Raw genomic sequence first — 15,278 nt, 5'->3', positions numbered from 1 at the left:
TTCAGAAATAGTAAATAAATTGACAATATTTCAATTCAATACATGCAGGTAATTAAGGATCTGGGTGTCATGTTCAAAAAGAAATTGGCTTTTAATAATCACATTAAAAAGATAATTAAAGCTTTAGCTGATAGATCCACATCTTTAGCTTTAATTACCTTTTCAGTGTCTTTACAGGATACTGTTGTAGTGTTTCATCAGGGACTATATTATGAGATTTCCTTTTTTCAACCAATTTCTAGTCTATTGTTAATTACTAACTTTCAGTATGGTTTTTGGCCTCACATTTTTCTTTAAATACAGTTTATTACCATTTATGCACATATAGCACAGATATATTTAATTTTATCCAAATTACACAATCATATTTATTTTGACAGAATCTTGTGCCAGTGAATCTTTTCTAAAAGTTTGATGATTTATTTCTCCTTATAATATTAATTATCAAGTATACATAAAAATTTGGAACAACAATTCATGTTTATTTATTCCCAATACTAGTTCAAATGTCGTAACTTATGTAGAGCTTTTTGGTATGCCATATTAGATGTGAGAGGCATTAAGGATAAGCTGAACACTTTGTTTAAACTCTTTTGTAAAAGACAAATGTAATATAAATTTATTCTGTTTTTCCTTTTTTAAACAATTGTGTATTATCATTTGATTTTATATCTAAGGAGGTAGTATCTCCAGCATTTTTTAAACAAAGACTTTACTAAAAAATTGAAATACAAATAAGTAAATAATAAAACAATTTAATTATTAAGGACAAATAATCTAAATAATGATATGCAACTGGCTAAAATCAGTTATGATGCTGTTACCATTTGATTAGTGTTCCGTCACCTAAACAGTGATTTAAAAAATTGCTTCTGATATATAACCCAATAACTTGTAAATATTTTAAAAGTATTTAAAAATCTTATTATTATTATTTTCCATCTGCATTCAATATTACTTTGAAATATAATTATTGTCTCTTGAAATATATCATTTTCTGTTACAGATTGTTCTATTCATTTCTGTAAAATAGTGAAATTTTTTAACCTTTGCAAACATTTCTGTAAAATACAATGGAACAAGTTTATACAAAGATAATAAAAGAAATTTTTTTATGTAAGAAAGGACCAAAAGAATAACAACAAAATTCATTTATACTACAATGGAACCAAGCAACAAAAGTGTATGTAGTTTTTGAACCAAGCAACAAAAGTGTATGTAGTTTTTGAACCTGTTTGATGTTTCTGTAAGATAACCCAAGCATTGCCACATACATCATAAACAATCCTTTGTATATAAACATTGATAAAATATTTATAACAAATGAATTTTTTTGTTTAATTTAATGTTTTAGTAGAAAATTTTATTATTTCATTCAATTTCACTGTAGAAAATTTATTCAATTATAAATTAATTATTTACTTATTTAAATAATTCATATATTATATTAACTTATATTAAGTAAATAATATTTAGTAATAATAAACNAATAATATTTAGTAATAATAAACTAAATTTTAAAATTGATTATATTTATTTTTAATTTAAATAAATATTCTAATATAAATTGAAAATTCATTTTGTAAATAATGAATAGAAAAAATAAATACTAATAACAACCATAACTAAATTATATTATTAATAATTCAATAAGAATTAATAAGCTATATTTTAATAATAAATTCAAAATAACTTTGAAATAAAGCTGAACCATTTTATATAGAAGTAAACGTAAAAACACTCACTTTTGTATATGATATAAATGAGGAATTCTGTACAACATTTTAAATAAAATTAATATTTTATATACATTTTTTAATTTTAATTACAAAAAGGTACTTACAGTATTGCCGTTAGATTCATAAAGTGGACATTTCTGACGAATTTTATGAAGTTCCATGTTAATTTGCTTACTTAGCACAGTTATAGGATTGCCACCTTGAGTTAAATTGGAAAAATATTATTATTATTATTATTTTTAAATTAGTTAACAAGCAAAGTAATTACAGTATTATAAAGATAACTTAATAAGAAAATATGCTTTATTTTAGTAAACAGTTAAAACACAATTGCTTTCAAGTTCTTACTGGCTCTTCTTCAAAAAGATTAAATTATTTTTAAAAGAATTCAATGATATACGTTTAAAAAAAATTATATGAGCCTGCAACACTTGAAAATTCTTAAGTTTTTACTGTTTAACAAGTTTATGCAAATAAATATATATTCTCAAGAAAATGACTTTTAGTGGAGTGTTTAAATGTTACCAGTGAAAGGATGGCAAACCAGTGACTTGTATCACAATTTCCAGGTAACTTCATCAAATGTTTAAAAAGTAGATTTTTATAAATTATAAAAAAAATATTGATGGATTTCAAAACTTTGTACATATAGAGTGAAAAAAGAACTCTAAAGCTATCACAAAAAGTTTTATAGGTCACTAATTATAAACCTCATATAGAAAAATTATCATAAAATAAACAGCTGCAGATTTCCCATTAAACAAAACTTCTTTCAGGTATATTCAGTTTATATAAGATTTATTGTTACTTTATTGATGCAAGTTAAAAAGTTAAATAAAGTAAAATTTGTAAGCATTTTTTTTTTTTTTTAATTACTCACATTAAATATTTGATGTGCAATTTGAAGTTACTATATATTGAAGTTTACTATATATCTTCATAAATTTTCATTATTATACTAGAAATTTCTCCATCAAGCATGACAGAAAACTTTCTATCAGAAAGTAGAACATTAATTAATAATAGAATGCCATATGGTCACTATAGAATGTTTTTAATATATAAAATTTACTCAACCAATGTTACTCTTACACTTTCTCTTAGGCATTTTCTTTGTCAAAATAGAGTGTCTTTTTAATTTTGTTAAAACAAAACCAAATCGTATATACTGTACATTGCAACAAAAATTGCAGGAGTTATAAGGAATTCATACACTGACGACTACTTTCAGCTCTAATTTCGTTAATTTTTATGTTATTTGATATTATTTAAATGAATGAGCATGTTTTCAGAAGTGTGTATCTATAAATTTTCCACCAAACTTGATACTTCGGCTGAAGACATGGAATGAAGAAACAGCAACCACTCCTGTTTTCTCCCTCTGGCTAGGTCATAAAACAGCAGGGTGTCAACTATTCTCTGTAAGGGAAGAACTAATACATGTGCAGTCACCAATACAAAACCGATAAAACGTTTTTTCTATAGCTAATATTTCTGCAAAATAAGTAGCCTATAATTTCCATCAGAACATAAATTGAATATAACCAAACCTTCACCTGAATTGGACAAAAATTGCAGAAGTTATAAGAAATTCAAATACACAGATGAAAGCTTTTATATTAGTAATAATTTTTACAAACTCTAACTTCAGAACCATTAAAAGCTTTATGTTTGATAGGGAAAAGCCTACAACGAAAAGTCAACTCTGATAATGTTTTAAATTTCTGTGTATATGCTGTCTACTAGGACCTTGTTTATGAATAGGACTTATTATACTGGTCCTATTAATAAACATGGTCCTAGTAGACAGCATATACACAGAAATTTAAAAGAGTAAGGATACAGAGGTAAAAGGAATCTGCTAATGTTTAATTATGTTCACGAGATATGAAGCATACCTGAAGAGATTCTTAAATTATTTTTTTTGTATTTGTGTCTAAATTATGTATATTTTTAAGAATATTTTCATTCTGGATTCATATTTTTATAAATAATTTTTACTTAAATTTATTTGTATTTTTATAAATAACTTTTTCTTGTAAAGCCAAATAACCACCGGCTTTACAAATTTATTGACTTTTGTGAGTTTTGTTCATGTATATAACTTATTCTTGTTTAATTAATTAATCAATCAACACAATTTAAAAAATGTTAAATAATAATAATAAAATATTTTAAATTAAATTACTTCTATAATTCCTTATGAGGATATTTAGATTGATTGATGAAATTGTAAGCATAATTTAAGTTAATCAAAAACTTATTTTTATTTATAACTGAAAAGCATACTTATTCAATAAGATCAACTATTAAAAAGTTAGAAGTAAAATACTATATAAAATAATTATATCTTGTAAATACTGGAAGATTTACACAGAAATTTATGTTTTAAATAAAACTTTAATGTGTGTGAACAAATTGTGATTATTTTTTCTTTTGTAAACAGAAAAACAATGAAAATGAATGAAAAACTCCCTTTAATCACAAAAATTTAAAGATATAGAGCTATATTTCTAGAAATTACAAATAAATATCTTTGTATCTTCAATATTTTTAAAATAAAAATTCCATTATTAGAATAAGATAGGAGTTATTAATCCTCATTAAAATATTTGCATATCCAGGTGTAAAGATTAAAGCAAACTTTACTCTCAAATATCAGAAATTAAATCCATGAATTATTTTCTAATTCTCCCATTGAGAAATCAAAAGGCATACAAAGGGTTTCTACTAACAAGAAAAAAAGCTAGAGTAATAAAAATTCCAGCAACAAGTTGCATAACTTTCCTGGCTATTATGAGATCTTATTTAGAAAATATATTGTAATTAAAATTATAAAGGTTAACTTAATAAAATTGTGTGTGGTACCATCTGTTATAAGATTTTGTTATAAAAAACTTTTTATATTTTTAATTACTATAAAATAGCAAATAGCTTAATTTTGAGGGTAGGGATGAGATTTATAAAAAAGTATAAATATTAATAAGGAATAAAATTGTTATTAAGTCTGACCCTACTGGATATACACACGACCCTCTTTATCTCCCCACCCCATCAATATTTAACCACGAAAATTTAATAACATCAATACACCTCATATACAAGCCATCATACCAAATGTTGGTACTTAATCTTTACCCCATCCTGAGATATTATCAATACATGAAATAGATGCCAACACACTCTCAAATGCATACATATCCACTGAATTTTTTTGCTGTTTTTTGACTTTTGTGATTCTGGAGATCTTAAAATATGGAGTTTTGCAAGAAACTAGGCAGGTCAAATCTGACACAATTCCAATACTTGTTATGTATACATAATAAGGGAAAGTAAAAGGAGAAATGTAAAAGCCCCAAGAAACTAAAATATTTTCAACATTAAAAATGAGCATTTGAATTACTAATTATTATTGGCTTGTTTGGAAAGTTCATAACGATTTTTAAGAGAAATAAAAGAAACTGTTTTAAAACTAAAAATATACTTTTATTCCATTACATATGTGCCATTGTTTTTAATGACGTGTTCCATCTATGGGGGGAGCTTCATGATACCCTCTTTGTAGAACTTTCCAGTTTTTCTCACGAAAAACTGATCCACATGGTTTTTGCAAGCTTCCAAAGTGTAAAAGTTTTTATCATGAAGGGAATTTTGCAGAGAACAGAACAAACGGTAGTCCGATGGGACAAGATCGGGTGAATATGGGGGGGTGGGATAAAACTAAAAATATTGGAACTAGGCTGGGATAAAACATCCCAGCCTAGTTTCAATAATTTTTGGCGTGTTCATAAAGACGTGTGCAGTCTGGCATTATCTTGGTGAAACACAATACCTTTTCTATTGGCCAGTTCTGGACGTTTTTCTTTAATTGCCATGTTCAGTTTATCCAATTGAAAACAACACTTACCAGAATCAATTGTTTGATTCTGTGGAAGCAGCTTGTAGTTCAGGATTCCTTTCCAATCCCACCAGACTGTGAGCATGACCTTCTTTGGATGAAGACTGGCCTTTGGAGTTTTTAATGGTGGTTCATTTTTCTTACCCCATGATCGTTTTTAACTGATGTTGTTATAAATAATCTACTTTTCATCACCTGTCACTAAACGCTTCAGAAAGGAGTCATTTTCATTTTGTCTTTCAAGAGAATCACAAATGGAGACGCAATCCAGTAAGTTCTTTTCCATTAAGTCGTGAGGTATCCAAATGTCATAACGAATCACATATCCAAACTTCTTTAGATGTTGAAATATGGTACTGTTTGATGACTTCACTACGTCTGCAATCTCTCGAGTTGTATAATGAAGGTTTTCATCCAATAATGCTTTGAACTGATCCTTTTCAATAACGGGAGGTCTTCCTGAGCAGGGAGCATTTTCAAGGCTGAAATTACCTGCTTTAAATTTCACAAACCACTTTCGAACAGTTGATTCTGCTACAGAACTCCCACCATAAACATCACATATCTTTTTTGCTGTTTTTACAGCATTTTTTCCTTTACGATAAAAAAAAAAAAGAAACAAGTATCGATAATGCATGTTGTTTGCATCCATTTTTGCAATGAGACAAATTAAACGATATTTGAATAATCTTAACGGTTTTTTGTAATGAATGCGTCTCAAGGTCATTTATAATATTCATTGGTTTGTACAATTCTAATCATTTTCATGTCAATCAGTGTCTCAACTGGCGACTATCAAAAATTGCTACGAACTTTCCGAACAACCCAATAATTATACATTAATAAAATTCTGACTTTTTTATATTGTTTAAGCAGCTTTGAATATTATAATAATGAGGCAAATATACCATGAAGAAAAAGGTGTAAAAAAAAAATAATTAACAAGAAATGTGATGATATTTTTCTGCATTACTAAATTATGTAAGGAAACACGTGGGTATTGTTTAATATAAAAGAACTATAGTAACTAACAAATTCTAAATAAAAATTACTAAATAAATTTATATGGAGTTTATTACGATAAAATTATATTCTGATAAACTGTAAACCATAAATAACTTAATATATATATATATATATATATATATAAAAAATGAACACAAATACCCAATCCAGTAACAACCATCGCTCCCAAATCGGCAATGAAATTTCCTTTCCTGAAGGTAGCAACTCGTCCTCCAACTCGATCCTGATAACAGTTTAAAATGTTTCAATTTAGCATAATTATATCAAAATCTAATAGAAAAATATACAGAAGATTAAGACGTAAACGTTTATAAACAAAAAAATCATCATACTCTTGCTTCTAAAACAACAACTTCCATTCCAAACTGTTGCAGTTGCTGAGCAGCTGCTAATCCAGATATTCCTGCACCAATGATGATAACTTTTCCATGTTTTTTAGCTAATAAAATAGAAAAAATTTCATTAAAAACAAAGCAAATATAAACTAATTTAAAAAAAAATAACAGGAATTCAATTTCGAGAAAGTTAAAAATTTATTTCTAATCTTGATTAAAGTTTTTAAATATTTAATCAGACTTAAATATTAAATGAGTTATTTTTATTTTATATTACCGAAAATAAATTTTATTGGTTAATTAACTTCCCGAAAATACTTACTTGGAATTGGTTTTAATCTTTTAAACACTCCAAAATTAATATAACCGTGTCTTTCTAAATAAGCATGAATTCTCATAACTAATGGGCCATCACCTAAATTTTAAACATTTTCATTATTTTCAAATACTGCTCATAAGAAAACAAAGACAAATCGAATATATATATATATAAGAGTTCTTTCCAATTTACTTACTGTTATAAGGTGGTTCAATCTGCGGTAAAACATTTTCGAATATAAGTTGTTGCTTTGGATTTTCAAGCCACAATTGTAACTACAATATAAAAAGTATTAAAAATTTGAAATTATCATTACAAATATACTGTCTTAATATACAGAGTGGTGAAAAAGTCAATTAATATATTGATATTGATATATTTTTTTAAGATTAGCTTCTTCCATTCTTGACTTGTCATCCTGTGAGCACTAAGGCCTTTTTTCAGACCCATTGTGGATTTGGCCAGGTTTAAAATGGAGCCTGGCATTTCTGGAACCCGTAAAGAATTCCTGGGATTTTTTGCCCACCTGAATTTGAGTCCCAAGCAATAGGTTGGCACCTTAACCACCTTGGCTAAGATTAGTTAAGAATGGTTAAAACAGATATGGAATATTTTTCAGTGATATTACTAAATTAAGAATGATAGCAATAAATTTTTTCCAAACTTGCTTAGTTTTTTAAAAAATAATATGCATCTGTTAACTGATTTTTGGGCCACCCTCTAGCAAAACTTAAATTACATAAGATCAATTGAAACAAATATTCAAAACTTCAGCAGGAAATATTTATTTAACTAACATTAAACAACAGTAGTATTAACAATTACAATTAGTAAAACTTAATTATTTAATTAATTTATACTTAACTCATAAAATCATACAATTAAAATCTTTATTTTAATTGTATGTTAATATTTTTCTATTAAAATTTGTACAAGTATTTAGAATCTTGTTTCAACCATAACAAGAAATTTGAAGTGTTACATGCATTTCTGAATTATTATATATTAATATAATCTATTAGTTAAATCAAATAAAAAATAATTCAAAAATATCATTGTACTAATATCAAGCAAATTTCTAAATTACTTTCTAGTCATTACAGTAATATTTATTTAAGACAGCAACATTCATGTACCATTTGACTAAATTAACTTAATAATTTCTCAGTGCAGAGTAGAAAGAGTTTTAAAAAATTATTGTTATTATTATAATGGTACAAAGTTTTGTAAACTTTCATGTGAAAAGACTAATTTTGGTAATAAGAAACGGTTAAATTTTTAAACATTTAATCATCAAATTGTAACAAAAACAATGCTTTAATGGAGTTAAAGATAAAAAGAAACATAAAACAACAAATAAAGAGTAGAAATTTACCATGCTTTTGTAATAGCCAAACGTTTTATTATATGTACGTTATGTTCGACCTGAAAAAGATCCAGCTGAAGGATTGAAAACATTAGTCATTATCAAGATAATAAACTACTGGAGAATTGTTTAGAAGGTACTACAAAGAAGGTTTGATGCTATATTTCCACTCCAACATTAATAAGTGTGAGTAGAACATAAAAATATTTCAAGCACACAAAGTAAAAGTATATTGTAATTGCTCTTGTTGTTATTACCAAAATGTAAGAATGTTACCCAATTAAATCATGTAAAAAAACAATCGAAGGAACTGGATGAGCAAGTAAGAAATCAATAACCAAACATTCAGCACTTTAATAAAACTAAAGTTTTAGATTGACTTAATCAACCCTAATTCAAATTTTGTAAATTCTATCATTAATTTTGTTGTAAATCTGATAATGGCTGATAAAGTCAGTTGAAAACGTTAATTTTTATTAAAATGTTTGTCCTGGTTTGCTAGATTTTTGGTTACTGTGGTGATTACAATTAAATCATTACAGTAGATATTTATTCATATGTTATTTAAAAACCTTAAAGTGATTAATGCTAGAGATGCACTGGTTACTGGTCATAAAGGAAGAAGGCTGTCTTTCGACTTAGCCTGAAAGAAGGTGACTGAATGAAGGTGGGGTGGGAGGGAGAATAGGATGGGTATAGAAGAGAGGATGGGATAGGTTGGGGGTAAGGGATAGCATAGGTTGGAAGTAAAGATTGGGGTAGGTATGGATCCCAATGCCGACTTGCATCTCTAATAATATAAAGTCAGTAGTACAACTGAATGCAGAGACCAATCCGGTAGCAGAGTGTTATCTAGAGATGCACTTGAGTTGGATAGAATTTCAGCTGCACTATTAGACACAAGAAAGTTTTCTCTTACCACACATATAATCAATAAATTTGATTAGATGTACTGTACATACATGATCATGGTTGTTTACTGAAATGACCATTTCGCACTTTCTTGATGACAATTATCACTTAAAGCATTATTACATCTATCTTACTTAAAATCCTACACAAAGCTTTTTACATGTAGCTTCCTTTATTTTGCAATTAAGTTTTATTTACATTCATTTTAAATATTATTTTAACATTTATAATTAAGTGTTAATTTTAGTTTAAACTGTTACTTGATCCTATAGCATTTTGCTTATTTCATTGAAAAAATTTCTGTAATGAAGCTGGTAAAAATGGCAAGAAACATTTGGCTACCTAAAAAAAACAATGTAAGTTTCTGTTTTCAAAATACGATTCCAAAAACTTTGCAATTTAAAGATAAACAAACAAGTTAATATTATTATAAATATTTAATGTATTGCAAATTTATTTTTATTCTATCTTAATGCAATAAGATAGAAATTTGAATAATAGATTCATTACATTCAATCACTACACAATTACATTCCATTACAAATATTATTTTCCTGATAAAGAAGTTTTTTGAGCACTTTCAAATATTGAAAATGCTTGAAAAACAGCTCATTATTTTGTGTTTTATGTGTTTTCATTCCGTTAAAGCATCGTTTCTTGTAACAATTTTTATTATAATGGTAAATCACTGTTCAGTTTTGCTACTTATTTAATCAAACATTTAATTTTTATTCAAATTCTGAAATGCATTTTTACTACATGGTATACAAACATAATGTTATATTACAGCATTTAGCAAATGAATATTTTAAATATACTTTTAAATTTGAATCAAAATATCGATTATACTGTATTATATTTTAAAAATCTGTATTTTTTACATGCAGCAAATGAACAATTTCTATATCAGTACAATGTAAAAATTTAACAGACCAATTTTGGTTATCAAATATGTAAGACCTACTTATAAAGATAAAATATATAGGCAAATACTTTCAACGGTGCATTACTATCTTTGTCAGGCAAAAGTTTTTGTAGATATTGTAAAAAGTTTTATTTGTAGATCTCACATTACTTGATAACAGACAAGGGAATACATTAATGCATGAGATTGTGACCTGTTTTCTCTGGCATGGGAATATCTGTTGATGCACTACAATCACATCACATTAATTTCTAAATAAAATAAATTCATTTTAGCCAAATAGTATGTCAAACTCCAGGCCAAATATTATACAATAATAGATACGCACACTGTCAGTCGCATTAAAATCCTTTTTTATAATGCAAGTACTTTCAACAATACAAAATCGTTACCATGAAGCTAACGAATGTCTTAAATTTAAACAGAATGTCACTACATACAGTATAATATTCTTGATATTTAAATATTTAGAATGTTTGATACATTAAAACCTGGATTATTTATGGACTATATTTATTACTAATTATGCTAATTATTAAATAATTTAATTAAGTAATTTGGTCTAAAGGTAGTTTTTAGGTCTTTGAGTGATTGTATATCGTCTATTTTTGATTATCTTTTGAAACTTCAATTAACAATAACTATAGCACTTAGAAGACATTATAGTTACCATTTAAACCGTATTATGGGTATTTTGATCACTAATATTTTAAGTTATGATCAGCCTCTAAAGATAGACAATAAAACTTCAAAAATATCAGAATTTATAAAAAAATAAACCAATAAAAAAGCCTGATAATTCAGAAGTCCAATATACTTTAACCTGAACGTTATCCAAATATTATTTCATCTTCACAAAGTTTGTCAATAAATATAATTCTTTAAATGAAAAATATAGTTAATTAACGATGAATTGTTATTAGAATTATTGTTTTTTGATTTTTTTAAATTGCAGCAAAGCAAGTTTTTATTTAAATTTTTTATTTTAATTCACATGAACATCTCTAAGCCTGATTTATTAGCTGAGCGTTTGCTGTTTGAGTGTCATGGAGAGAGTTACAGGCAGTGGGTGCTGAAGTCTCCCCTGTCAGTGCCGTGCATAACCAGTATGGTTATATATAAATGAATAGTTCTGAAAGCAAAGATTGGACAGAGGTCCACACAGCATAACTGCATCTGCACAGTAAGCAGAAATTACAGATTCAAGTCCCTTTTGGTCAATTCTTTTCTTTCAGAAAATTTTAAATTAAAATAACTTGTTATAATTATTAAAATTAACATGAAATGGCAGCATAACCACCTACCTCTAGACAAATTAATTTATTCCTAATCATTAACTTAGACATATAATAGTCTGATAATTTGGCACTTTGATTTTTAATTCATATTATGTATTTTTTTAAATTTATTTTTAATTGTCTTAACATTTTATTTAGTTTTTTTTTAATCTGTAAATATGCAATTTCAAACATATTAATGTGAAAATAAGTAACCTAAAACAAAAACCTTTTGAAATACATGTAAAAGATTTATAAAGAACAAACAGTTACAGTCATTTTCAATGATCATCTTCAAATTATAGGAACGAACAGAAAGAACTAAAATACAAATATAATGGCAAGTAAATACACAGTATTACAGAACAAAATAAATATTTAATGTTTTAAAATATTTACTAATTTTTATCTTTATGTTAACAGTTAAATATTTAATTTTGTTTTATACTACTGCTTGCTATTATATACTTGTATTTGAAATTCATTTGTTTTAGCACCTGAAGACAGTCGTTGAAGATATTGAAAAAATGGTTACATTAATAAAGTGATTCCTTGAATATTTATTAGCATCTTGGTCTTATGATTTATAAATATTATTTCTTTTTACAGAAAAATTGATTTTAAGTTCTCATAGCTGCAGTATTTGGAATATTACTATAGTTCAAACTCTTTTAGAAACTGGATATTATAACGTAAAATAGAACATTTACATTGGTCTTATTAAATGCTTACTGGAAGTAATTCAAAGTTCCTCTGTTGTGGTTTGTGTCAATATATTTTAAGCATTTGGAAAATTAATAATTTGTTTCTGGTTATGAAGCTATCTGAAGTTTCATTTCTTCTTGTGCTTCGCTAATTCAATATATCAGTATAATATAATATTAATTTGTTACTTATAAAGTTTTATCTTAAATTCATGAATATTTATCATTAGTAGAAGCATATCAATTCTTGATTTTTAAGCTGTTTTTGTCAATTTTAAGAATGTTTTAATGAAAATTTTACAAATAAAAAATCATTTTAATTATTAAACTTACTAGTCTATTTCGAATATGTAAAAATACTTTCTGTGTCTGAGGAGGACCTTGACTTATATCAGGAAAACAAGCTGCTTCTTGGGCCGTCATTTTGTCAAAAGGTAGACGACTCTGAAATGCTGCACCTTCCAATCCTGTGGGATCATCATGCTCGCTATCCACTTCCTCTATCACCATTTCTTCTGCTTTTGGAGGTGGTACAGGTGGTGGTTTTATTTCTTGTTTAGCTTTCTCCTCATCTGAGACATACTCCTCTTCAGATACAGCTGCAACCTTTCCTTCAGATTCTTTATACTCTACCTAAAAAATTGAAAGCATTTCAAAATAAAATTATTATTATTATTCAATAGTTTTCACTTTACATATTTGTATATACATAAACTTTTCATGGAATGCTACAGTAAAAATGATTACAATATTCTAATTATTATACAACTTTAATCATTTTTTTGCATATTAGAGACAGCAAAGTAATTTTAATTTTTATCATCAATAACATCATCTAAGATTTAAAATTATCATTATCATTGTTGCCTAGATATAGTCAAACATCCAAACAATGGCCACTGATGGGTACATAGAAAATGGCCACTATTTGCAGATTATTCTGATGCATTTTTCTTCAACATTTCTAAAAAAAAATGGCCTCTGTTTAGTGGTGGCACTTATCAGAGGTTCAACTGTATATATCAGTTTAACCGAATAAAAGAAACATTAAAATTCGAACAAAAACTCAAATTTACTCTTTCAAGTAAACAAAATATTTGCTTTATTGGAGTATTTCTAATAAAAAAATTCAGTCTTCCAACTTAATGCTTTCAAGTCTTTAATTTTATCTTATGATTTTTGATTAGTATATGTATTTTAAATTCATTCTGTATATGTATATGTAATTCACGTATATGTAATCTGCATTCTTGGTTAGAAGTTTTAAGAAATCATAAGTTTCGTTCATTAGAAAAAATATTAAAAACATTCATACTGAAGAGCATGAATTCTATATTGAATATGAACACACTTTAAATATTCTCATTCATTATACATGTCTTACACAACTGAATATATATTTTTAAAACATTTACTTTATGTAGAAAAGAATGGCATTAAATTGAAATTGAAATTCTCACAACTTAGTAATTATTATTAGTATTTTTAATTAATTTAATGTTAATCAAATATAAATTACTTGAGAATACTTCATTCAAACATTTCTCGTGTAAGGATACTTTCAATTAATTTTTAACAGTTGAATAAAAAACAGTCTAACATTTCAGAAACATGTTATCTCACTTTGTTTAATCAAAGAATTTAATCAAAGCAATACTTCTTGGAATGTACTTTGATGAAGCAAAATGGAAATATATTATAATAATTTGTGTTCCAATAGTTCTGGAACACAAATTATTGTAATATGCTCTCCCAGAGATTAATTTAACTGGTTCAAAACTACTTGTAACATTGTTACAGTATAATTGGAAACTATTGTTTGCCCAAAAAGTAAATATTTTGCAGTATTGTCAATTGGATTAAATTTACCATACTTATACTCCATAGTTTTTCATAGAAGTAATATTCAATGGAATTTACAACTCCACAGTCTTAAAACCAAATCATTATTGAATGTAACTCAATGTAGGTAGTTAGTAACGACTTAGATTGACAACACTAAACAGTTAGAATGATGCATAAATGAAGAATAATTGTGACATGAAATTTCCAAATAATAATAAGGTTGGAAAAGCTGCCTCTTAAAGAAGTACGAGCAGTAAATCAATTTTTGCAAGCCAAAAGGTTTCTGCCATCATGTCCCATCAAGATGTCATAGAATGGTATGGGAGGTTTGGAAGTAGTCAAGCATAAAGCATTCCGCATTGTGGATTTGCCAAGGATGTTTCAATAAAAGGTTTTTCATCATCTCACTTATATAGCCAAAGTCTGGTTCCTTTTTATATTTGCTTTCTCATATTTGAAAATCATATGCAGTCAACATTTCACTACGGATGAAGAAGAGAAAGCTGTTGTCACTGGATACCTGCATCAACAGACAGGAAATTTTTTAGGATAGGATGAACAAGCTCATTATACAATTTAATAATGCCTGAATAGGTGGGATGATTTTGTTGAGAAATAGCATATTGCTTGTAGCCAAATCCTACATGCTTCCATTTTTGCAATAAATATATTTGGATCTGTTGTTGGTTTGATAAATTTAATTTTTGATTAGTATATGTATTTTGAATTCATATTCTATGTATTGAATCGTATTCTTTTTCATACTCAACTACTTAAATTTCTTAACATATAGATAGACCTTGCTAACATGATGGGTGAGGTTCCACGTCACTGCCATAAAGTGAATATCACTTTAAAGTAAATCAACCGGTTTTCACTTCCCATACAAATTAAATACATTGCCTAAAAACATATTTATGTTATAATTTATA

General features: G+C 26.7%; 1 protein-coding gene across 1 annotated transcript in view; it reads right to left on the bottom strand.

Moving 5' to 3' along the window:
• LOC111638896 (lysine-specific histone demethylase 1A-like) overlaps window positions 1-15,278 on the bottom strand; it is a 219,115-nt gene that overhangs the window by 196,036 nt on the left and 7,801 nt on the right. Inside the window, exons 2-8 of the mRNA XM_023384700.1 lie at window positions 12,835-13,134; window positions 7,514-7,592; window positions 7,321-7,413; window positions 6,996-7,102; window positions 6,805-6,886; window positions 1,844-1,938; window positions 1,746-1,772 (exon numbers count right to left, since the gene is read on the bottom strand). Of these exons, the coding sequence (XP_023240468.1) occupies window positions 1,746-1,772; window positions 1,844-1,938; window positions 6,805-6,886; window positions 6,996-7,102; window positions 7,321-7,413; window positions 7,514-7,592; window positions 12,835-13,134 (783 nt within the window). The remainder of the gene's footprint in view (window positions 1-1,745; window positions 1,773-1,843; window positions 1,939-6,804; window positions 6,887-6,995; window positions 7,103-7,320; window positions 7,414-7,513; window positions 7,593-12,834; window positions 13,135-15,278) is intronic.

This window comes from Centruroides sculpturatus, unplaced genomic scaffold (genome assembly GCF_000671375.1).
Source record: "Centruroides sculpturatus isolate CEXI.00-Female unplaced genomic scaffold, Cexi_2.0 scaffold100, whole genome shotgun sequence".
Lineage (NCBI taxonomy): Eukaryota > Metazoa > Arthropoda > Arachnida > Scorpiones > Buthidae > Centruroides > Centruroides sculpturatus.
The sequence above is the reverse complement of the archived record's forward strand: the minus strand, read 5'-3'. Positions and strand labels throughout refer to the sequence as shown.